The sequence below is a fragment of the Centrocercus urophasianus genome, unplaced genomic scaffold (assembly GCF_019232065.1).
Source record: "Centrocercus urophasianus isolate 14NV4802_14NV808 unplaced genomic scaffold, USGS_Curo_1.0 seq_558, whole genome shotgun sequence".
Lineage (NCBI taxonomy): Eukaryota > Metazoa > Chordata > Aves > Galliformes > Phasianidae > Centrocercus > Centrocercus urophasianus.
In genome coordinates, this window is record NW_024885153.1 from 2,755 (window position 1) to 24,818 (window position 22,064).

The 22,064-nt window shown below is 51.6% G+C and overlaps 2 protein-coding genes across 4 annotated transcripts in view; one reads left to right on the forward strand and one right to left on the reverse strand.

Annotated features, from left to right (window-relative positions):
• Positions 1–555: 555 nt before the first annotated feature.
• On the reverse strand, positions 556–9,355 carry ZNF346 (zinc finger protein 346). 3 transcript variants are annotated; one of them, XM_042835914.1, is made up of 7 exons: positions 9,287–9,355; positions 9,134–9,186; positions 8,922–9,014; positions 7,930–8,080; positions 6,834–7,073; positions 4,132–4,225; positions 556–2,807 (listed from the first exon to the last, which is right to left on the reverse strand). In XM_042835914.1, exons 1-7 carry the CDS (start codon positions 9,345–9,347, stop codon positions 2,702–2,704), a joined length of 798 nt encoding a protein of 265 aa, XP_042691848.1. In that variant the 5' UTR covers positions 9,348–9,355; the 3' UTR covers positions 556–2,701. The 3 variants fall into 3 exon arrangements, 2 of the variants coding, with proteins under 2 accessions (XP_042691848.1, XP_042691847.1); XM_042835913.1 differs by having other exon boundaries at positions 9,083–9,186; XR_006171601.1 differs by having other exon boundaries at positions 2,719–2,807; positions 4,132–4,280; positions 9,083–9,186.
• A 452-nt stretch (positions 9,356–9,807) lies between these two features.
• UIMC1 (ubiquitin interaction motif containing 1) overlaps positions 9,808–22,064 on the forward strand; it is a 33,181-nt gene continuing 20,924 nt past the window's right edge. Inside the window, 3 exon segments of the mRNA XM_042835912.1 lie at positions 9,808–9,888; positions 13,150–13,301; positions 19,570–19,660. Of these exon segments, the coding sequence (XP_042691846.1) occupies positions 13,152–13,301; positions 19,570–19,660 (241 nt within the window). The 5' untranslated portion in view covers positions 9,808–9,888; positions 13,150–13,151.

Below are 22,064 nucleotides of genomic sequence, written 5' to 3' on the forward strand. Positions count from 1 at the left end.
TCCCCCAGCACACCGCCCCATCGCCAGGCCGCAGCTCCTGTGGCACCGTGCTGCTGGGTGCCCTTGGGTGCTGCGGTGTGGTACCAGGACGTAGCCTGGGCACAGCCTGCAGCTAGGCAATGGGGGGCACCCATCTAGGCCCTGCTGGGAGCACATCCTGCCCCAGTGAGGCGCGGTGCAGACAGGGGAGTGGCTGCACACCATCACTCTGCTCCCCAGCAGCCAGAAAACGGCCCAGTGCCCTGTGGCTGTGACGGATGTTTTCAGCACAAGCAACACAACAGTCTGCAGAAGCGCCAGCACTGTGTGTGTGCAGACTGTCCTGCCTTCCCCTTGGTGACGTTGGTGTGCCCCAGGCCATGCAGACGTGCCAGTGGAGCACAGAGGAAGGCACTTGGTGGCTCTGTCTGGATCTCAGGGTGCCTGGGGATAGCAGATGGCAACACAAGCCTCCCACCCCTCCCAAACAAGTCACAGGGGTCTGTACCCTCTTCTTTACTTTGAAGGATGGCAAAAACCCAGGAAGGGCTATAGTAAAGAAGCAGCACCCAGAAGTAGTAATAAACACTCTATTTGGAGAGCTTCACCTTAGGGAAACAGCAGACACATAAACATCATGTACAGAGGAAGGCAAAACTGTCAGTACACAGAATGGAGCGACACACTGGACTGGGCAGTGCTGGAAATGGATACCTGTTGGTTCAATGCACAGCACGGCTAGCAGGCACCTGCCCTGGTGCAGCGAGACGAGAGCTAAGCAGTGGAGATCGGAGCTGGAGGCCATCCAGTGCCACCAGGCACACAATGCTTCCTTTACTTCACTGCAATTTTCTGCTGGTTGATCAGCTTGCTTAGCTTAACAAAACTCCCTCTCAAGCAGGAGGCTAAGGTCAGCCCTCAGCATTACAGCAAGACTGGAAAACATCAGGAAGGCGAACCCAGCCCAGCAGGAGCCTGTCCTAAGGGGAGATGGCAGATCCTGTGCTGGGTGAAGGCAAACAAAGCTCGCGCACAGCCTTGAGCGGGGAGGGAAGGCACTCACTCCAAGTGCAGAGATTAACAACCAACTCCCTCTCCTTGCTTAACCTGACCAGCGCACGCAGGGTTTTGGAAGCGCCCCCCCCAGCCTGGCTCTCAGCCTCGCAAAGACGGCAGCTGCTCAGCCTGGAACGCAGCACCGGGAGCGCAGGGCCCCACACTGCCCTCCAGCAGCTGCTGCAGCAGTGGGAGGCAGCACGTCCATCACCTCTGCTCCTCTCGGCCAGGCAGGTCTGTCCTCCTGCCCCGTGGAAGGAAAACAGTGGCACTTGGCCCAGCCTGGCCAACTCTCAGCTCCACGGAGGCACTGAGGCTGGGACAAAGCCATGGGCTGCCCATCACGGGGCGCTGGCGCTGAGCACGAGGCCAGCCGACACCAGGGCTCCTGCGGTGGGCCCGCAAAGAACGGCACAGCCCTAGCTCAAGGGCAGAACATCTGCAGAACTCATCCCAAATGCACAACAGCCTCAGATGGCCCCCTTCCTTCTCGGGGCTCTTCCAACAGATCCAGCACATTAGCAGCACAAAGAGACCATCGTTAATTTCCACGTTCGAAAGGCAGAACATCACCACGATGGTACAAATGTGTAAGAACTTTGAGGAGAGGGGCTGGGCAAGCAGTGTCTAATGAAGAGCTAAGTCAGGTTTCCAAAGAGCTTGTAGGTTTTCAGCCAGCAAACAATTCAACCAAGCCATACTACAGTATTCTGTTATTTCTACATTTACCTCCTCTTTTTGTTTTTTTTTCCTCCTTCCCTATCAATATTTGCTGGCAGTAGGGAAAACACTGCACTTATGCACAGACCCTCACAGAACCCGAGATGGACTCTTCCTGCTCACCTTCCTCTGCTGATTGCATTTGGGTCTTGGAGATTTCCACCACTGCCAAGTTTGAGATTACTTTAAGTTATGAGGGGTAAAGACACACACAGTGAATGATCACATACACCTGTTTCCATAGGAAACCAGGCTAAACTGTTTCTTCCTTCCACGTGGAAATCCTCAGAGCAGAGGGCTGAGCTGCCTGGAGAAACAAGAGCTCGAACTCCTCCATCAGCCCTCCGCTCCCACCAGCAGCACTGTACACCACAAATCACGACTACCTGTTAGACACCAAACAACACAACTCCTGAACTGCAGTACTGAGAGAGGCTCTGATGGCAATCAGTGCCTCAAGGAGTTCTGCACACAAACCTGCCCAGAGGAGTCACGACAAGAGATGCCACGCTGCCATTTCCTATGTTAGGTCTGCAAAAAGCCAAACAACCCACAAGGTGTCCCATTCACACCTCTAAGCGTGGGCTGCTGGCCTCCAGGTGCAGGAATCCACTATTTGCTCTGGTAAGGGAGGAGGTAGATGTTACCAGCCTGTTGCCAGACTCTCCTTATACCAGATACACACTTCCTCTCACACCGCACCCACCTTTACAGGAAGCAATTACACAATGAAAGCTACTCTAAGGGAGTGAAGTATTTGCTGTCTACCAAGTCTCTTCCAGCTGGATCCTTTTTTCGGACAGATTCAGTCCCTGTTCTGCTCAACGGGTGCATACAGGAGGGTAGGGCTTTGCTTATCCAGAGGGATAATGAAACCATTGTGGGCTGGCAAAGGATGCGTGTTCTTGGGCCGTCAACAACTCCAAGAACAGTGCTGCAACTTGCTCTAGAAGTCTTGGCTGAAGTAACTGTAGCCTCCTGGAGCAGTTGTTTCTTCCCGGACATACTGCTGTGGTGGGAATGGTCCTACAACTGGCACTGCTCCTGGCATCCTGGGCATCGGAGGGAGAAAGAGGAAAAGAAGGGAAAAAAGGAAACAGCGTCAGAATGGCTCTGAAATCTGTCAGCTGCAATCAGTGCCCAGAAAACACGGCTGCCAGCAGAGCAGAGTCCTATAGACAAGTCAACAACTTGCCAGAAAAGCTTCTGAGTGGATTCTTACCCTCTGTGTGTGTAAACAGACACCTTTAGTACGGCAGAACTAGCTACTGCTTAGCTCAAGGACCGTGAAGAGCTTCCACTACAAAGCAAGTATCCTGGCTCCTTTCAGACTGCAGAAGCTGGCCTGGAACACGACTTAACAGCAAAATCCAGAAGCAGCTTTCTGAAAGGGAGTTATTTGGCTGGAACAGCATCCATGTCCTTAAAGTGAGCGGTTATGCATGCATGTTGGGAATGCCTTCAGTGTTATCCTTCTAGAACAGGACCAATTCAGGCCAGACGTTTGTCATCCACTGATCCTGCTGTGCTTTCCAAGAGCTGGCCTTCACGAAGGGACAGACAATGGCATAAGCCTTCCAATCAAATACTCAAGAGTGTAACAGGGCTGCTATTCCACAGGTATGCAATGCAAGATTCCAGCTTCCCTTTTGGTCTTTCTGGGAAATTTGGTCACCACTTCAGGCAGTATTTCCTAATACCTCTTTCTTCCAACTCACAGACCAGCTCCTCAGCTGTCTCAGCACCCCAGGTCAGTTATCAACCCTCCTTAACGTAATGCTTTGAAATCAGAGATCTGAACTCTGCCATTGTCCAGAATAAGTACGTGTGATGTTAATCATTTCCCTGGCAGAGGATGACCAATACGTGCAGGGGATTATCTTGTTTAACTCACCAGTTTGGAGAGCGAGCTCAGAAATACATTCTAGGTTTCTGGAGCGTGCTGACTACGTGCCAAATTTTAGAACAAGCAGCTCCAAGAGAGGCCAGAATGCCAAGCTGACCTCCACTACATCACACTCTGCTTTAATTCACATCTTGGTTCTTACAGAAGTGCTGTTCAACAAGAATCAGGATGGATGTGCTCACTGCAGGGGGCCACGCAGACCTGAACCTCTGAGAAATGAAAGCAGTTGAAAGGCACTTTTGCTACAGCAGCATCCTTGAGCTGTCTGCAGAGGGAGCTGCTGAAGAGGCTGAGGGGGTGCAAACCTACACCAGTTAATTGGCTTCAGAACAAACAGCACGAACTTGCACAAATATTGTTCTGTTTGCAAGGGCCAGCTTGAAATACACATGCAAAACTGCATTAAAGCTATATTGAAAACAGTGTGAAAAGCAAGGCTAGAGACATAGTTAAACAAGAACGTTACTTACTGATTCTTGTGTTTGAAGCCACTGATGTGAGCTTGGTACTGCTCTATGGAGTTCAGTACTATGTTACACGTGTTGCAGGGATAGCCCTTCCCAGCTGAAACAGACATCAATGTTAACACACACAGCACAGCTAGCCAACAACTTGGTGCCTGAGGTAGAAACAAGTGAGATAATCGATCACTTCATGTGTTAAATAACTGCTAAACAAAGCAAGTAGCACACGAATAGCCTGACCAGGCAGGGAGGTCACAGGATCCCATACCCTGCCAGATACCAGTCAGCCTCTGGGTAAGAGGGAAAGAGCCAGAAAACCTTTCCCGATCAGAACATGGGTCTGTTATCTACAAAACCAAACACACCTTTCCTGTAACCAGTTCACACTTTCAGATGAGGTGAAAACTCAGCAATTAGTACACCAAACCTGATGTTCTACTGCCTCTGTAACTCCACTTTTCTCCAAAATTCCCACTTCTCCTGATCTGTACATCTCCTAAAAAAAAATCAAGGGAGGCAGTAAATCTGTACATTTGATGCTTCAATTAAGAAAAAAAAGAAAAAAAGAAAAAGCAGCCAGAGGAGATTATACACAACGTCAATTTCCACAGCGCAGTGCTCTGCTAAGCCCTGCTGAGGTGCCAGCTGGGAATACTAAACTCTATCCTCAGGCCCTTCAGGTACAGCCAGCTATCAGTTAACTGCAAAAAGAAGCAGCCTCTAACAATAGTGGCAGGAGGCAGAGCAGTGGTTTGTGCGTCAGGACAGCTCCTGCTGGAATGAGAGTCCTGGGGGTCGGATAGCAAACAAGCAAGCAAAGCAGCAGAGCTGGCCACAGCAGCCCGTAATGGGAAAGTGCTGGCATGCATCCCTGCAGCATTACGTGCTCCTCAATTCCAGCTCTCTGGGGAAGGGCTCTGCCTGGGAGTCTCACAAAGTAAACACTTCCTTAAGGGGAAAGGGGGCACTCGCTCAGGGGGTGCAGAGCAGCATAACCACTGAGTGAGAAGCACCACACGTGGCACAGCAGACGCCTCCCCATCTGGCTGCTGCCCCGCAGAGATTTCAGACTCCAGTGGGCACCGTTTAACTCTCAGAACGGCTGGGTTCGGATGCGAAGGGCCGGAGGAGCTGTCACAGCCCTCACACCCACCTCCCTTCACAACTGAGGTCAAGATATCCCTGCTGAAAATCAGGTAGACAGGTTATTTAGGGAACACTCCAGCACCCCACATGAATGGCTCCTGGAGGAGCTTTAAGCAGAAAGGCATCTTGGCTCTGCTATCAATGACACATCTTCATCTGCCGAGGGCCAGATCCCAACAGGGAATGTATGTTCAGAGACCAGAGCCTTGACAAAAGTGTAAGTCTCATTTCAAGCCCGGTTTTGTAAGAGAGAACGAGAAGTTTGGGCTGGGAAGAACTATGCTGGCATGCCAGCTTAGCATGGCTGCCAGCACATAGAGACAGGCAAAGGGAGCAGGAAAATACATCCCTGAGTGCAGCCCGTCCCACCAGAACAGCTCCACACCACACCACAGCTCTGTAACCTCGCCTGGAACAGCTTCAGCAACACAGAGATGTGGATGGAGATACTCCAGCTCTGTAAGCTCTCCACAAATCGCATCAATCACGTGGCAACTGCACTGCCTGCACACCCAGCCTGGGCTGGGGCTCCACAGCCTGAGTCACAACAAAATGGAACCACTGATCAGGCCCTGCTAATTAGGTAAAGAGCAGATGGGCAACACAAGATATGAAGCACCTTTTCCATCTCCCACATGACTACACGATGTGGGAGAGAATATTACTGGGATAATTGAGTTTAATTCCTCATAAGTGCTACCAGTAGCTAAAGGTGGCCCGCAAAGAATTAGAATAATTAATCTTCTGCTTACGGGCATTTTTATGACAGAGAAAGAAGCCCTTGAAGAAGATTTTAAGATCATTTGTCTGCTTATTATATACTTGAAGCATCCAGCAGGGTACTACACACTTCCTGGTCCAACAGAAGGATGCTAGAAAGAACAAGGGAGTTCACTGTGAGCTCCTAATGCTTTCACTGGACTGCAAGGGCTTTCATCATACAGAAGCACTCATAAGGAACAGATCATAAACCAAATGAGTGTTAACTGTCTGCCTAAAGTTCCTCCTTAATAGCTCAATTTTTTCCACATTCCTGCTTGCTCCGGATGGAGTTGCATTAGTTCATCAGATGAAGTGCCCACACAGAGGCAGAAAGCATTCAGGGAGAAATCTCTCTGGCTTTCATGCGCTTTGAAGCAGCAGGTGCAGTTAAACCTATTTCTTCCATCTTTGCCTAGTCCCTCAGACATTTTTTAAGCATCAAATGCCACTTTTATCTTTCCATTTTGGATGCAATCCACCTAGCTGGAAACAGCACTGGCCAAAATCCCTGGATTATCTGCACAGAGAATAAAAAGGACACGTACTTGATGAGACAGCGTTGCAAAACACATCTCAAAGTTCCTCACCAGCAGCTACAGTCTAAAAAACCTCTCCTGCTGCCAAGGAATTACAGAACCAACCAGGTCAGTCTTACGGGGCATCACCAAGATCCTCACCAAGGGCAATCCTCCCCTGCTCCCTCCGCACAGAATCCCTCGTTCAGAGACCTGCCAGATGCACACTGCTGCTCTCCCACCCTGCTCTCCAGCTCCTTACCAGCCTGCCTGCTGAGAACTCACCCAGGAAGGACGATGCCGGTGCGTCAGGAGTTCGGCCATAGCGTGCCATCAGCTTGTGTTTGGTTTCTTGCTTTCTGTGCTTCTTGCCTACATAGTGTTGTTTTGCCATAAGGGGGTTGTTGAAAGTGGCATGGCAGAGGCTACAGAACTTGTCTGGGTCTGCAATGTCCTTGTTCTCTTCATTAGAAGATACAGTAGAGGTAGGGAGGGTAGCAGGATGTTTCTGTGGAGGCACCACGTCTGTGGGATGAATCCAAACTCTTGGTCAGTTAGATAGAAAAAAAAAAGGCAGTTTTATTTCCCCAAAACATGCATTACACAAACAAACAAAAATACAAACAAAAAAAACCCCCCAAAACTAAAACCATAAAACAGCCCCAAAAGAAACCTAGCCCTCCAGACAAACCTGTGTTGCTCCAGTCTCCTCCCTTATTGCTCCAGAACTGGAAGGCACGTGGTAAAGCAACTCCCAGCAGGGGCACAAACCCCAGAGAGGAGCTCACACCTGCAGGCTCCTCTCATGGGGATGTGGCAGACACCAGACCACGTACGCCTTCCTGAAGGCTTCTCACAGTCAGGCCTGCCTTGAGAATGGGCCAGGGCAGACAGCAGAGGCAAAGCACGAGGTCAGGACGAGCACACACTCACACTTCCCAGTGTCACTCTCCCAGCTTCCAGCTGTTTGCAGTTTAGAAGTCCCTCAACCACTGAAGCTACAGCCCTGTAGCTGAGCAGGCCTGACCAATTCATCTCATGGGCATTTCACCAGTCGCTTTGGTCCCTGTAAGCTTTAAGCGAGCATCACATCCTGTGACAGATGCTTCTACAGCTGCATGAACAACAACGGGCTCTGTCCCATTCCTTGCATGCAGGAACATTTAGCCAAGCCATTCTACCAAGCACGCTGCTGATAAAGGCTGTGGATCTGGAGGCACACTGCTGGTTTTCCGTGTTTCAGGGACCACACACACAAGGCAAGACCACACACACACAAAAAGGATGACATGTCCAATGGCACCTCTCAATGGAAAAACATTACATGCAGCATTTTCCTAGTTTGAGCTTCACAACGTAAAGGCACTGCAGACAGACTTACCTTCCACTTTAGGGGACTGCTGCTTCACATTCTTGGCATGAGTCTTCCCCAGGTAGTGAGACGTGGCCACAGCAGGAGAAGAAAAGGTCATGTTACAGATGGGACAACATTTGTTCCTGTCCTCCCCGTTGGTGCCTTCCTGCTTGCTCTCCTGTGTGCACAGAACCACAGAGTGGCTGAGGTTGGAAAGTTTGTTACTAGGAGGAATTCTAAGGCATTCAAGAAACTAAATCTTCAGAGATACTGAATGTGAAGTTGAAGTTGTTGTTGTTTGACTGAATGGGACTTCCAAGGCACAGCATCATCCTCTCCTTCACCAGACAGTGTTCCTGCTTCAGATTCTGTTTTTCTCAGTCTCAGTGAAACACTTCAGGTAGAGGAGATGTCAGGGCCTGCATGGACCCAGCACGAGGCTAACTGCACGGCAGCAGGAGCCGATCTGACCCCTGCTCTCTAAGGTGTGAGCTAAGGAGCACAAGTGCTGCTATCAGCTGGGCCATCAGCAACGCCAGCTGGGCAGGCAGCAGCAGTCACTGTTAGGCCTCACACTGCATGAAGGCAACCTCCTTCATCCTCCCCTCCATCCATACAACAAACCTATGAGGGTTAGGGACCAAAGCTGAAGCAATCGCAGAAGTAGAATCTGTTTCCCAAATGAGTCACGGAGCAGACAGCTGGCAGGCGTGTTCTCCTTACTGACCAAGAAATAAAACTTAAGAAGTGCAAAACAAAATCCAGCAAACCGTGCACCCTGCACTGCGCTGCCAGTGAAATGAGATGTCGCACACAGCGATATTCCCGGCAGCTTGCTGCTCCCCTGCTCTTCTCAGAGGGCCTTTCAGTAGGAGGCAACGTGCAGTTCTTTAGGAGGGCGAGGCGACAGGAGCCGTACTCACCGACACGGCTTATTTCTAAGAGCACAAGGGAACAGAAGGGCAGCCCGGCAGCGCGCAGCTCAGCCCACGACCCCTCAGGCCCGGCCCTCGTCTCACCTTGGCGTCCAGCTTCATCTTCTTCCCGGCCGCCAGCTCCTCCTCGCCGTGGATGGAGAGGTACCTCCGCACCTTGTTGGCGTGCTTCTTGCTCTGCGGGCAGTGACAGCGTTACCCGGCCCTGCCCGGCCGCCCGCAGCCCCGCCCGGCGCGGCGCTCACCTGGTAATGCGCCAGGCGCTGCGACTCGGAGATGAGCAGCGCGCTGCACACCTTGCACTGCGCCTCGGTGAAGATGTGCCCGTTCTCCCGGATCAGCCGCTCCACTGCCAACACACGCCGCGCTCAGCCCGAACCGCTCCGACTCTGCCCGGCCGCCCCCCCGGGGCCGCCCGCCGGGCCGCTCCCCCGCCCCGGGCCGCTCACCTGCCTCCCTGCCCACCGGCAGCGCCGCGGCGTCCCCGTTGCTACCCGCCCCGTCCGCCATCTTGGCCGCCCCCGTCGCTCTCGCGAGAGCCGCGGTTGCCTAGCGACGGCGGGCGGGGCCGGACGGCTCCCCGCGGGAGCTTCGCACGCGGCACGTGCTGGCGGGGCGAGGCGGTGGCAGCCATGTTGGTTAAGGGCAGCGGGGAGGCGGGCTCGCTTCGTCCCCGGCTGCGCGGCGGCGCCATTTGTCGCCGTGATCGCTGCACGCGGAGAGGCGTGGCGTTAGACGGACGTTGGATGTTTTTTTCATTTGAGGCTAGAAGACCGCAATTCAGTGATGCGACACCGCTGTATTTTTCCCCGTGTGAACTCGACCGGGACATAAAATACGGCATCCCGGCTGGCCTCGAGAGGCTCCGAGCGAAGGAGGCGGCGCCGTTCCTTCCTGCTCCCCACACTGCTTTCGGGCCCCGCCGCCGCCCGCACGCGACATGGCACCGCCCGCCTCGCCCCGCCCCGCCCTCCCGCTTCCCACGTGACGCGACGCCGCTGCCGCCATGTTGAGTGAGGGCAATGAGGCCTCCTCCGTAACTTGAGTGCGGGTAAGAGACCCGCTGAGCGCGGCTCGGGGCGGCACGGGGGTGGTGGGAGGCGGCGGTTCCGTGGCCGCGCGGCAGATCGGGGGCTGCGCGAGGGGTTCCGGCAGGTCCCGGGCCGGCGGCGTCCCGCGGGGCCTCCCGCAGTGCTGCGGGCCGCTGCCCCGCCCGGGGGCTCGTCGGGAGCTGGGCCGCCGCCTCTCCGCGAGGGGAGCCCGGCGCCGCTCCCTTCCCTCGGGGTGAGCCCGGAGCCGCCTCGATCCCGGGCGGCGCCGGCGGGGCCCGGCTGGCGGCGGTACCGAGCGGGTCCGGGGTTCCGGCATCGCCCCACCGCTGTGTCCCGCGGCGGCCCGCGCAGCCTGCTTGTGGCCCGGGGCTCAGGTCCGGACCGCACATCCCCGTCCCCTGCGGTACCGCCGGGTTGGATCCTGCCCCCCTGCCCCTCGCGGGGCCGCCTCGGCCCTGTTCCCCTGCAGCAGCCGCATCTGTGCCCGTCCCCTCGTTTCGCCCAGCGGCGGCCACTCCCGTTCCGACACGCCGCTGCGAGCTCGCCGGGTGACGCTTTTGGAGGAGCCCCGACCCTATCCGTGTGGCCGCGGGTCGGGAGGATGGCTGAGCAGCCGTGTCGGGGCACAGGGTGCCTCCGGTGGGCGCTGGGGGAGCGGGGGGCACTTCTGCAGGAGGCGGAGCTGTAACAGGCTTGTTTGGAGGAGCTGAGCAGCGCGCAGGGCTCAGCCGTGCCCTCAGCCTCCGCGGCCCTTCCTGCAAAGAGCCATTCTGTGGACGAGCCCTGCGAGAGCCTCCTGTCCCCCCGGGGTGCTGCAGGCCGTCACGTCGCAGAGCATCAGCTGCTCCCAACGTGGGGGGTCCGGGCCGGTGGCTGCGGGGAGCGCTGCGTGGCGCTGAGCTGCGTGCACGGCGCTGCTGTGTGCCTGGCGGCACCACGGCCCTCCGTGTGAGCAGGAGGGGTTGTTTACCGCACGCCAGCCTGAGTCTCGAGCGGCTCCAAAACTCATCCGGGGATGAGAGTCATTCATTTTTGGCTCTGTTTTCAAGCATTTTTCAAGCTGTCACAGCTTGGCAGGTCTGGAGCTGCAGTGTCAAGATTTAGAATTATTCTGTCGGTAATTGCTTTCTGATTCATCAAAATGATAGATGAGAGGGAAAATGACAAATAATCACAAGTTGGGGATCTTCAAGGATATCCCTAAAAATGTGCCTGTGGAAGCGTGGCATGTGCGAGGCCCCTTGTCAGGGGGTCACCTTTGCTGCCAGAGCGTTTGCGAAGAAATTCTCTTACAGTCATAAAAAGTGAAAAATTGGAAAACGAGTCTGGGAGACAACGGGCAGAGGTAGGTTTGGCCAATTCAGGCTTTCTTTCACTGTCTGAAAGCAGACACTGGCGCAGTGGATACCAGCAGCGTCCTTTGCAGAAGTGCTGAAAGCAAAATGCAGCTTCTATGCACGCTTCCTTACCTGGGGGTGTGCTCTGCTGCTTGTTTTCTTCAGCTCTATCAGCTGGGCTAATAAAAGCCGTTACTGCTCTCCTACTCACAGCCTCGCACAGCTACAAGTGATCTCTCCTTCTCTTGTTCCCTTAGTTACATTCACAGAGAGGCTCTTTGCCACAACTCCCTTCATTTTCAGCAGCGTTGTGGGAGTTGTGTGGTTACATCTTTTACATCTTTTTCTTTCCCCCTTTTTAAATGTTGGAGGTAGGTGACTCATCGTAACTCCAGCTGATACTGCTCGGTGATCTCTTATTTAGCACAGTGCATTGAGTGGAGGGGGAAGCTGGTGATACCAGCACGGATTTTAACAGAAACGCTTTGCAGTTCCTTGTTGCTGTGTGCTGCGTTTTGCCACTGACGACTCCAAAAGCAGTGACTGTGCCCAGGCTCAGCAGCAGGCTGCAGCCTGCTGAAACCCCTGTGTGTTCTGCTGATAATGGGGTGCGGTTCCCTGAAGCCGAATGGGCAGAGGACAAAGAGAGCACCTGGAGCAAAAGATGAAAAACAGAGAAAGTGTGACCACAGTATTGCAACAACAGCCAGGGTTCAGCTCAGCTGGAGCAGAACAGCTTTGTTTTGCAAGAGCTTCTCTATAGAGCAGCCCTTGTTTTAACTTTCCCATCCCAAACAGACAAGCGTTTTGGGACTGCAGTGATGATTGCAGCTGCTTCTGGAGCTGTGCGTGCAGTTCGTACAATATTCTGTCTTTAGAGGCTCAGCAAGTCTTCAGTGCAAATCCTTGCTCACCGGATCATCATCTTTTGTCTCCACACCAATGTGTGCAGAGCACACAGGCGCGGGAAGCTCTGCACGCTGCAGCAATCCAGAGGCAGCACATGTCCTTCTCTTTGTCCCACCTGGATGAGCGCTGCCTGGCTGTAGGGAGGGGAGTGCGCCCCTGTTCTGTAGTGCCAGTGTGGCTCTGAACTTCTTGCTCGCAGTGTTTCCACGTGTAGCGGCTGTTTGCAGTTCTGCGATGCTACAGAAGAGGGTTTGGCTCTGCATTGTGTAACGCAGGGTCTTTTGTCGCATCTTGTCTGCCTCTTATTTTAGACCTCGGCAGCACAGTTGAGCTATTTCAGTGCTCGCGAAGGAAGGCAGAGGGATCCTGGGAAGGACGTTGGTCTGGGAGCCGGCCAACCCGGGCTGCATTTCCAGCTCTGCGCTGTCTGTGTGTGACGAGGGGCTCCTTGCTCACTGCCCTGCACGCTTCCTTCCAGTAAAACCAGAGCTGATGGTGCTCAGCCACCTCGTAGGGCTCCCTGGTTTCCAGCTCAGGAAGCACTGAATGCCGTTGTTGCTTTACTTGCTCTTGTCCTCATCCTGGTCCGCTCCTCCCGGTCCCCTTGGCTTGATTCGACTCCCTGTCCAAATGTGTTCTGCACCAGGGCTGTGTGGGGGTGGGAAGCCTGGGGTAGTGTTGGGAGCAGTGCTTTGGGCAGCTTGCTGGGGAGCATTAATGGTTGAAGCGAAGAGGAAAGCCGCGTTCTGTTGGAGCAAGGGCTCTGGGCGAGGTGCTTGTCTGTTGCTGTTCCCCTGAAACCCTTTTTGCAATCAGCTCTAATAAAGTATTCTTAACTAAACGAGTGGTGACAAGCACGTGTGGCTCCCAGTGCTGCTAAATGTACCACACTTTGTAATAAGGTTCTAATGGCTGCTGTATTTTGCCTAAAAATAGTAAAAGAAAGGGCTGTTTATTAGGGGAAATCTAAGTGAGAGGGAAACAAATGGCTTTTAGTCTTTCCCTCTGTTTCAGGGATGCCAAGGAGAAGGAAGACCGCGGAGGGCCCTGACTCTCGAGGTCAGGATGGAGAGGAAGAGGAGGAAGAGAAGAGGCGTGCAGCCAGCGCCAAGAAGAAGCGCAGCTTTGTGGATGCCTTTATTGTTATCTCTGACAGCGATGGAGAGGTCAGTGCTCAGCCCGTGCCAGGCCCTGCTGCTGCAGGAGCACCCGTGAGATGTGCTGGGGCATGCCGTGCCATTCCTCTTCTGTTCTGTGAGATGAATCCAATCCTATTTGACTGGGAAATGAATGGTGTGCTTGGTGAGGGTGAGTTATGAGTCTGGGATTTGATAACCAAATCCTCTCAGAACAGAATTTGAAACGTAATTTAAAAGTAACCTTTCTTCAATCCCTTTACAAATCTTTTTTTTCCATAATTTTTATTTGATTGATTCCAGCTAAACCGTAGAAACGTGATTCTGTATTATCTACAAATAGATAAGAGAATGATTCAGAACACAAGCTTCGAGTAGCTCAGGCACAGCTGGTGTCTGGTAAACTGATCCTGAATTACAGAAGTCTGAATTTTAACCCGTTGCCGTAGGCTGTGAAGGTGAGCCGTGCAGCAGGGATGGCACAAAAGCTCAGGTCCGGTCCCTGGCATCATCTCATTAACAGGAGCCTCACCCTGCAACACTGAGATGTTTGTGCCTGTTACACTGATGCTGGGATACGTGCAAGAACTCTCAGCTGGAAAAAACCCAGAGCTCTGAGAATCTGTCCTCAGCTTGAGGTACACGAGAGAAAATTATTAGAGTCGTTTTTTTTAATGTCTGACTGTTGAGGCTTTGCTCTGTCTTGCCAGTGATTTGGGATCCTAAGCTGCTTTTTGTAATTCCACCATTTTCAAAAGCATTTCAGTTCTCTCTCAAGCTGTAGATCTTAAATCAAGTCCTTTTCGTTCCCACATCTGGAGCATGAGTCCCTACAATAAGGCGATTATCATGTGAGGAGGGGAAAAGCACTAGAAATAAACAGTAAAAAGCTGTAGGGCAAATGATATTGGATGTTTTTTCTTCGCATTGTCTGAGTTCTTTCCCATTGGGAAATTCCCTGAAAGAAATGGAACATATGGCAGTAATAGTTCATTGGGGTTAAACCCTTAGCTCTGCAATATGCTAAGTTAACTTCAGATGTATGCTGCATCACTGGCCTTTATTGTGAAACCTATAAGGAAAAAGAGAAATCAGCAGCTGTAAGAGATGCTGCAGTACATTAAAGATCAGGACCTGTTATTGTCTACAATTATTCATCTCAATGTGCACATATCTGAAAAAGAGGAAACAAACGTCTCTTAAAGCACATCCATAAAAAGGTTAGGCTCCCTGACTGTTCTGTAAGTTTGTCTATAAACAATAAATTCTGATGGCATAATCGGTCATATTACAGAAAAGGATATGCTCAGAGAGGCCGTTAAGGAGCCAATTAGGTTCTGTTTAAGTGACAACAGCTCAGTCGGTTGAGTGAGTGGATTTATTCGGTTCAGTCTCTTTCCTTCTGTGAGTCATCAGCTCCCAGATCCTGTGCCACAGTTCCTTGCTGCGTCGTTTTCTGCAGAACCACCCAAAAATTCGATTTGCATGGGATCTCAAAAGAAAAAATCCTGTCTGTTTCGTGTCACTGTCACAGCTCTTCAGTGCACGTCAAGCTGGATTTCAGTTTCAGACCCTGTAGCTGTTGTTCTTGCTCTAGCAAGGCCTTGTTATGTGCTTGAGAAGAGGTGTGGGAAACTCAGATCAATAGCAATTTTAGAGAACAATACATTCTCAATTAATCTTGCATCTGTTAGGACATGGTTCCTTATGAATCAAAAACTGCAAGGACAATTTGGGCATCATTGATTCAGTGGCTTTCTTCCTTGGCAGTCTCTTGGCAGGTACGTATGGAACAAGTCCCTAGTTCTGCTTCCAGACCAGCAGATCTTGTAGCAGCTGCACCTGGAAAGCCTCCAGCTTCTCACTTTTGATGATCTTTGGCAGACTGCCTCTCCCAGGAATTTTTCAGTCATGCTGGATTATCAAGCTCATCCATGTTATTTTGCCAAATTTTCTTTCTTTGCTCATGTCTGTGCTGTGGCATCTGCAGAGCTGCATCAGAAGGAATTTTTCTGGACACGAGGCTTTTTGATCTCTATTATGTATAATCCTGGACTCAGGGAACTCTTTTTTTTTTTTTTTTAAGGGCCAGGCAAATTAGGAACAGCCTCTCTGGCTTTGTGGAAACAAGAGGAGATGATCTCCTTTGTGTGCAGACTGCTTCTCTGAGAGCACAGACATGGCAAGTGAACAAAGTCATTCCTGTCTCCCCTGACTGTCAAATCCTATGGAGCACTGGGTGCCAAAAGACGGGTCGTTCACTTGCACCCAAGCACACAGCATTCCTAGCAGTGCCCAACAGAGCTTTCTCTGAGCATGGCAAGTCCCTTTTGCCCCATAACCCCCCCAGCTGGGTTGTTGGTTCCCCTGGGGTTTGCTGAAATGTGGTTGTCACCCAGCCGGAGGGGCAGGGACAAGTGCAGAGCGTAGCCAGAGGCCCAGTCACTGTGCAGATCCAGTCAGTGGATCTGCAGATGCTAAAATCCTGCTGATCCACTGTGGAACCTCGCAGGGGGCTCGTGTAAAGGTGGCTTAAACCATTTCTTCCGGATGGATCCTTTGTGAGCTTTGCTTGCACTCGTAGCATTCACTTGAAGTCTCATAGGCTCTTTCTGCCAGATCTGCCATCCATCAGCTCTGCAGCCTTTGGGGAATGTGACAGTGCCGGCTCGTTCTGCATGGCATCCAGTGCCTGCCTCCCCACAGGCACTGAACATCCCTCTGTCTGAGTGTTCCTGCTTGAAGATGCTCAGAGTCTGAGGAAATACTGGCATTTATTGATGTTCTGGGTCAGATGATGTTTTTGGGAGATAGAGGGCGAGCAGTGTTTGGCACTGCCTGGACTAGCTGGTCACTGAAAAGCCCTCTTTTCTTCCCCGGCCTCCCGCTGTGTGTCAGAAACCACATCTGGCAGGAGGCTGCTCGTGTCTCCTTGTTCCACGCTCGGCTTCCAGCAGGTTTGTTCTAATGAGCTGAAAGACAGAGCAGAACCAAAACAGATTCTGAACTGAAGTCAGAGACTAATAAAGTAGGGTGTGATATTAATTTCAGCAGCAGCCTTGGCTAGAACCAAACATGGCACTTCCAACGTCTAATTAGCTTTTAAAAATAAATGAGTCTGGTTTTCATCTGCGTATTTCCCATGTAGGATGCACGGCATTTGGCTGTGCCCTATTGTTAGATGGTCCCAACTGCTATTGAGCAGCAAAATGAAGCAGACCTTTTCACTCTGTATTCTGCTTCTCCTGTAGCCTTTCCTTCCCTGAGTCAATAGAAGCTGATTTCTGTGGTTGATGATGTGGATTCAAGGGAGCAGGATGTGGGAGTCTGGCGAGTCTCTTCCATTTATGGGCTTTTAGAAGCAAGCAGAGCTGTGTCTGTTTCTGCTGGTGGAGCTGGGTTCTCCTAAGCCTGTGCAAAAGCATCTTAAAATGGGAATTTGACTTCCTGCTGTCTGTTGAAACCAAGCAGGTTAAAAAACAAGGGAGAAGAATAGCAGCTGCCATCCACCAAGTGTGTGGGGAGCTTTGGAAACCCATTTTTTCCTTGATCTGTGTACAATGCTGACAGTGAAATTGCTCATAAGAGAGCGTCATAAATTAGACCGCGGAGCCTGACGTGTAGAAAGAGAATTTGGATTCCTTCTGGCCATTACACTTTAAATTGACGGTGAGGGAGAGGCGCTCTGCAGGCTGGCACTGAGCAGAGGTGTGCGGCTCCTACCTCACCTCAGCTGTAATAATTAGTTTCCCCTGGAAGTTGTGTGTCGGGGATGACCTTGTAACTAAGAGTATTGGTGGCAGTCTGGGAATATTTTAATTGATTAAGATTATTTTTGGACTAGCGGTCTTATTAGAGAGGCAGTTGGTTGAGTGGCCCCCTGAGTTCCTATTATCCTTGTAGACAGATGAGCATTAAAAGGTTGGGTCAGGAGGAGCAAGCCCTGTTGTCTTCCTGTGATTCCTTGGCCCCTTCATTTCCTAGCATCCATGCCCACGTTTATGCAGAGCGCTGCGGGGCCTGTGGGGCTCTCTCCCAGCAGAGGTACAAACACCCATAAATCCTAATTAAAAGGCACGTTCTATTTTCTGGTTTTAAAAATAAAAAAGATTGAAGAATTCTTGGAATTGAGGTGCGTGTGTGTGTGTATGTTTTGGCCCATCAGGATTAATTGGATTTGCTTCAGCAGTTTGCCGTGGCCGTTCAGTAGAACGCTGCTGAGCAATTTAAACATCTCGCTCAGATGTATGAGGTTGGTACAACACGTGTCCTGCAATCATTTTGCTCCTGCCACTGCTGCAGATGCCAGCGTTGCTCAGGTCCCAGTGCAGGGAACAGAAGCACGTACTGGGGACGCCCAGGACGTGGGCACACCGTGACCCCAACAGCTCGGGAGGTGCCCGAGCCCAGCGCTGCCCTGCAGTGCGTGCTGTAAATGTGCACTGACCAGTGGTGAGTTTGGTGTGCTCGTAAATCACGTCAGTGCCCTGCAAGAGAGCTGCAGATGAGAGTCAGGTTGACCTTCCGGCAAGAGCAAGAGTGATGAGGGAAGATTGATGCCTGGAGAGGAGAGCTGGGGATTGGCAGAGCCTGCGAGGATTACATTGCCCCAGAATTTGCAGCATCAGTTTAGCACCATTAGACAAGTGGAGGGAGAGGAGGAAAGCTTTTGCTTTTCTTCCTCCAGCATGCGCTCCTTGCTGTGATCCCACTTCCTGAGGGGTGAGCTGCCCACAGGGACACCTCAGAAATGGAGAACAAAACCCAAGCTTGGCTGAGGACTGGAAGGAGCCTGAAGAAACACCTTTAACATGAGCGGGAGTGTGCTGCTGTCTTACTGTAAGCGGGCTCTGAAGTCGGTGGAGTGAGGAGTGAAGCAGGTATTAGGGGACATGAAAGCCATGATGTATTAGGATTTCAGGAAACCACTTAATGGCACATCTTGCAAAACCTTACTTGGATAAATAATTCAATTTTGTCTGGATGGTAACGTTCCTGGATTGAAATCCTGCTAAAGAACTGTCAGCAAAGGCTGGTGATGAAGAGGAGAGAGGCTTGTTCTGGGGAGATGTAAAGCTGAGGCCGGGGGGATCAATACGAGGGCTGTGAGTGTTTTAACACCCTCATTAATGATCTGCGAGAAGGAGCAAGTGATGTATATACATTAATAAAATCTACAGATAGAGCTGAAGCTGAAGACATCTGAACAAAACTCAGTGCTGAGGTTTGATCCGAAGGACTCCACAGGTTACAAAACGTGGGCAGAAAGAGCTGCTGATATTGGGAAACGAGCAGAGCCTCCCTTTGCAGGAAAGCACTGCCCCACTATGAAGCCCCAAAGGTGGCGTGAGGCAGAAGTGTGGGGCAATTTGCTGTAGGTCTCACGGACAGCATCACCCAAATGAGGCTGCAGGCGGAGTTGTGCGAAGTCCCTTCCTGGCCAGGCGTGGGTGTCTGCCTAAAATGCTGTGTTTGATTCTAATCCTACCTGATTTAGAGAGACAAATTGGAAAGGGTCCAGGGCCAGCCTTCGGTGATGTGTACGCCCTCACTTAAGCTGTTAGGACAGCAACTTGCATAAATGTGTGCCAATTAAGCCTGTGACCATTCTTGTTGCAGTCAGCATGCTTAAAGCAGCATGGGCTGGAGTTGTTCTCATGGGTGATGTTGCTGGAGGCCGCTTGACTGCAGATTTCTGAAGTATTCAAGCTTCAAAAATGACACAATCGTGGCAGTTCTCAGGGCGCTGTGATGACAGAATGGTACCAGAACTAAATGCAGCTGGCTTCTGCCCTCGGGATGCATTTGGGGGGTCCCCAGAAATGGCTGGGATTCTGTTTTTGGCCACCAACAGTCATTTGGGCTGAATACTGGTGGGCTGAGCACTGGGAGCTGAATGGCAGCAGACAGCCCTGGCTCACAGGTATGAGGTGTTCACTCACAGAAAGGTTTTGTTTCTCCGTTTTGAGTGCTTGTGAATGCTGAAGTTTTGGCGAGGCCAAACACATTCTCTCTAAAATCATAGGCAGCAGGTGCAGAGCTTGGTGGTGACTGGCACGAAGTCTATTGTCTCTCCTACTTCTCTGTTTATGTCAGTCTGTAACTCTTTTTTGCTCATTATGCTCATCACACTGCTTTTAATAGTTACAGAATGTGCTTGAATTATGTTTGAAATTCAAATTTCACACAAATAGCGGCTTGTTCTTGAACCAGTGTTTGTGTCAGAGTGGTGGGGGGAGGGAGCTGGTAGTATTTCCTACATATTGGATGTGCTCACCATATTTTTTTTCCGTTACAGCAGGAGTCAAAAGAAGACAGCGGATTGCAAACGAAAAGAGCAAAACAGCAGCTGGATAGAACGAAGTTTGCTGCTAAAAGAAAAATTGCACGTAGGTCTTGAGCATGGGGCTGGGGAAGCAGACTGGTGCTGAGCAGCTTCTGCTGTTTGTGTTTGAGATTATTTCCCTCGCAGAAAGGCTTTGAAGGGGCTTGGGACACACAGCTTCCCGTCTTAAGGGTAGAATCTGCCTTCTGAATGTTGCTTGCTTGCACCCCAGTGCTTCCAAAATAACTGTTCAAGATTGTCTGTACCTCACCAGGCTTTGAGATCAGTTCTGATCCAAACCTGATCCAAAAGCCCCTTCAGACACATTTGGACTTTCCCGTTCAGACCCTTCTGCTGTAAATTGTAGCATGGGGCGTCCAGCCATGCTGGCCATTGTGGCAGGGGTGTGAAGAACAAGCAGTTTATTGTACGTCACTTTGCTGTTACATAAAGCATTGGTGCACCCACATCAACAGTGCTGTATGCAGTTCTGCCCTCTGCTTCTCAAGGACGAGGAGAGGACATCCAGGGAGAAGCTGCTTGGGTCATCACAGAGTGGAGACGTGGGCCTGGGACCCCCCAGCACAGAGAGCGAATGGCTGCAGTGTGGGATCAGTCTGCATCAGGAAGCAGTGCAGAAGCTGAGCGCAGAGCTGTTGTTTACCAGCTCTGGCAGCCAGGGTGCACTCGGTGGAAATAGCAGGAGAGAGGTTTAAAATGGGTGAAGGCAAGTAATGCTTCACACAGCGTGCAGTGATCTCCTGGAACTGCTTGTCACGGGAGGTTGTAGAGAGGTCAGCATCAACAGCTTTAATGAGGGATTAAATGCATTCATGGACAACGGGTTTATAAACAGACTCTAGAGGGAATGGGCTGGAATGTTCCTGCTAGCATCTCTCACAGACTGGTTGTCAGTGCTGTGGGTACACAAGCAGAAGGAGTGCTGTCAGCTGTCTGCATGGCACTGTTGGTTACAGCCACCGTGCAAGGCAGGCTGCTGCTCTGCCCCAGCCCATGGGCTCACGTTGCTGTGCTCTGCAGGGCAGCCGTCCAGCCGGCGTGTTCAACTCAGACAAGTTAAATTCAGACCGCTTTAAAATGAGAGAGGTTGTCTGCTGCGAAGCACAGAGCAATTGCTGAGCAAAATGGAGCCTGCCGGTGCTCTGCGAGCGGCAGCAGTTGGGCTCATCAGCCCTCAGAGGGCTTGTGCGAATTAAATTGTTTTTAATAGAGGCCTGAGGCCATGGCACGGAGCAGCCTGGCTCTTGGTGGGAGCTGACTTCCGCTGTGCGAGCCTGGCACAGGAGGGGTGGAGAAGGGCTGAGCTCTTTTCTTCCGCTTTCTCCTCAAAGAAGCAGCACGCAAAGCTCTGCCCCTGTGTCACAGGGGACTTGTGCTGCATTTCTGGGTGCTGGAACTCTTGATGTAGGTCTTCCTCTTTCCTTGGTGGGTGCCAATGCGGGGCAAGGCTTCGGTGCAGCACAGGGAGGCGGCGTGCGTGCGGTGCTGGCTCGCTTCCATCCTTCATCGCAAGCTGTAATTGGGCTTTTGGTGTTTGCCTCTAGGCAAATTAAGATTCGAAATAGTAATTATTTTTTCTCGGGGTCTTTAAGTGAATCCTTTGAGGTGTGAGGCGAATCGGTCTTTTGTAACCATTTGGTGCTTCTGGGTAGAGAAAATACTTTTTCCTCCAAACTGGAAAATTGCAGATATTTGCAGGCTCTGGTTATGAAGCGTGTCCTCCCATCTTCGCTTTGTTGTGGTTTTATTCGTTGTAACCTAAAGCCATAACTAACATCTAGCTGTGACGTTTCATCCCGACGGGATCAATGGGAGTACAAAGACGTGAGGAAGGCTCCCTCTGCCCTGCCGGCTGTCGTCGCTGCTTTAAAGCACGCTTCCATGTTTTTACTGTAATTGCACTTCGGGTCTGTGGAAATACCGAGATCCTGCATTTCCATTATTTTTGAGTAAATCTCTTATTAGTAAGTGTTAGAGCTACAACTAGCGGGGTTTTGCATCTAATTCACTTTGCAAATGTCAAAATGGAACATAAATCGCTTAGCAAATTGCCGTATTAGCATTTAAAAAGGCTCTGAAATGCTTTAATTTGTTTAGGGCTGTGATGTCTTAAAAACAGCCTCCCCCTGACTCTCCCTCCCTAGGACAGCGTCCAGTGGCCTCCAGCAGCCTCCATTGGCCTCCAGTGGCCTCCAGCAGCCGCTGGGAACCAAGTAAGCTCCAAGCCCCTGCTGCTTACTCCCAAAGCAGTACTTGCATGTGCCCATGCAGAGGCCTCAGTGCTCTGAATCTCTGATCTGCTGCCATGATGACCCCGTAACCCACCTCCAGTTGGTAGAACACGGAGATGCCGGGCCGTGGCACGCAGTCCTGCCCCAGGCTGTGGGACGAGGAGCACGTTGGCTCTCTGGCAGCCTTTCTGTAGCCACCAGCACGCCAGGTGGAAT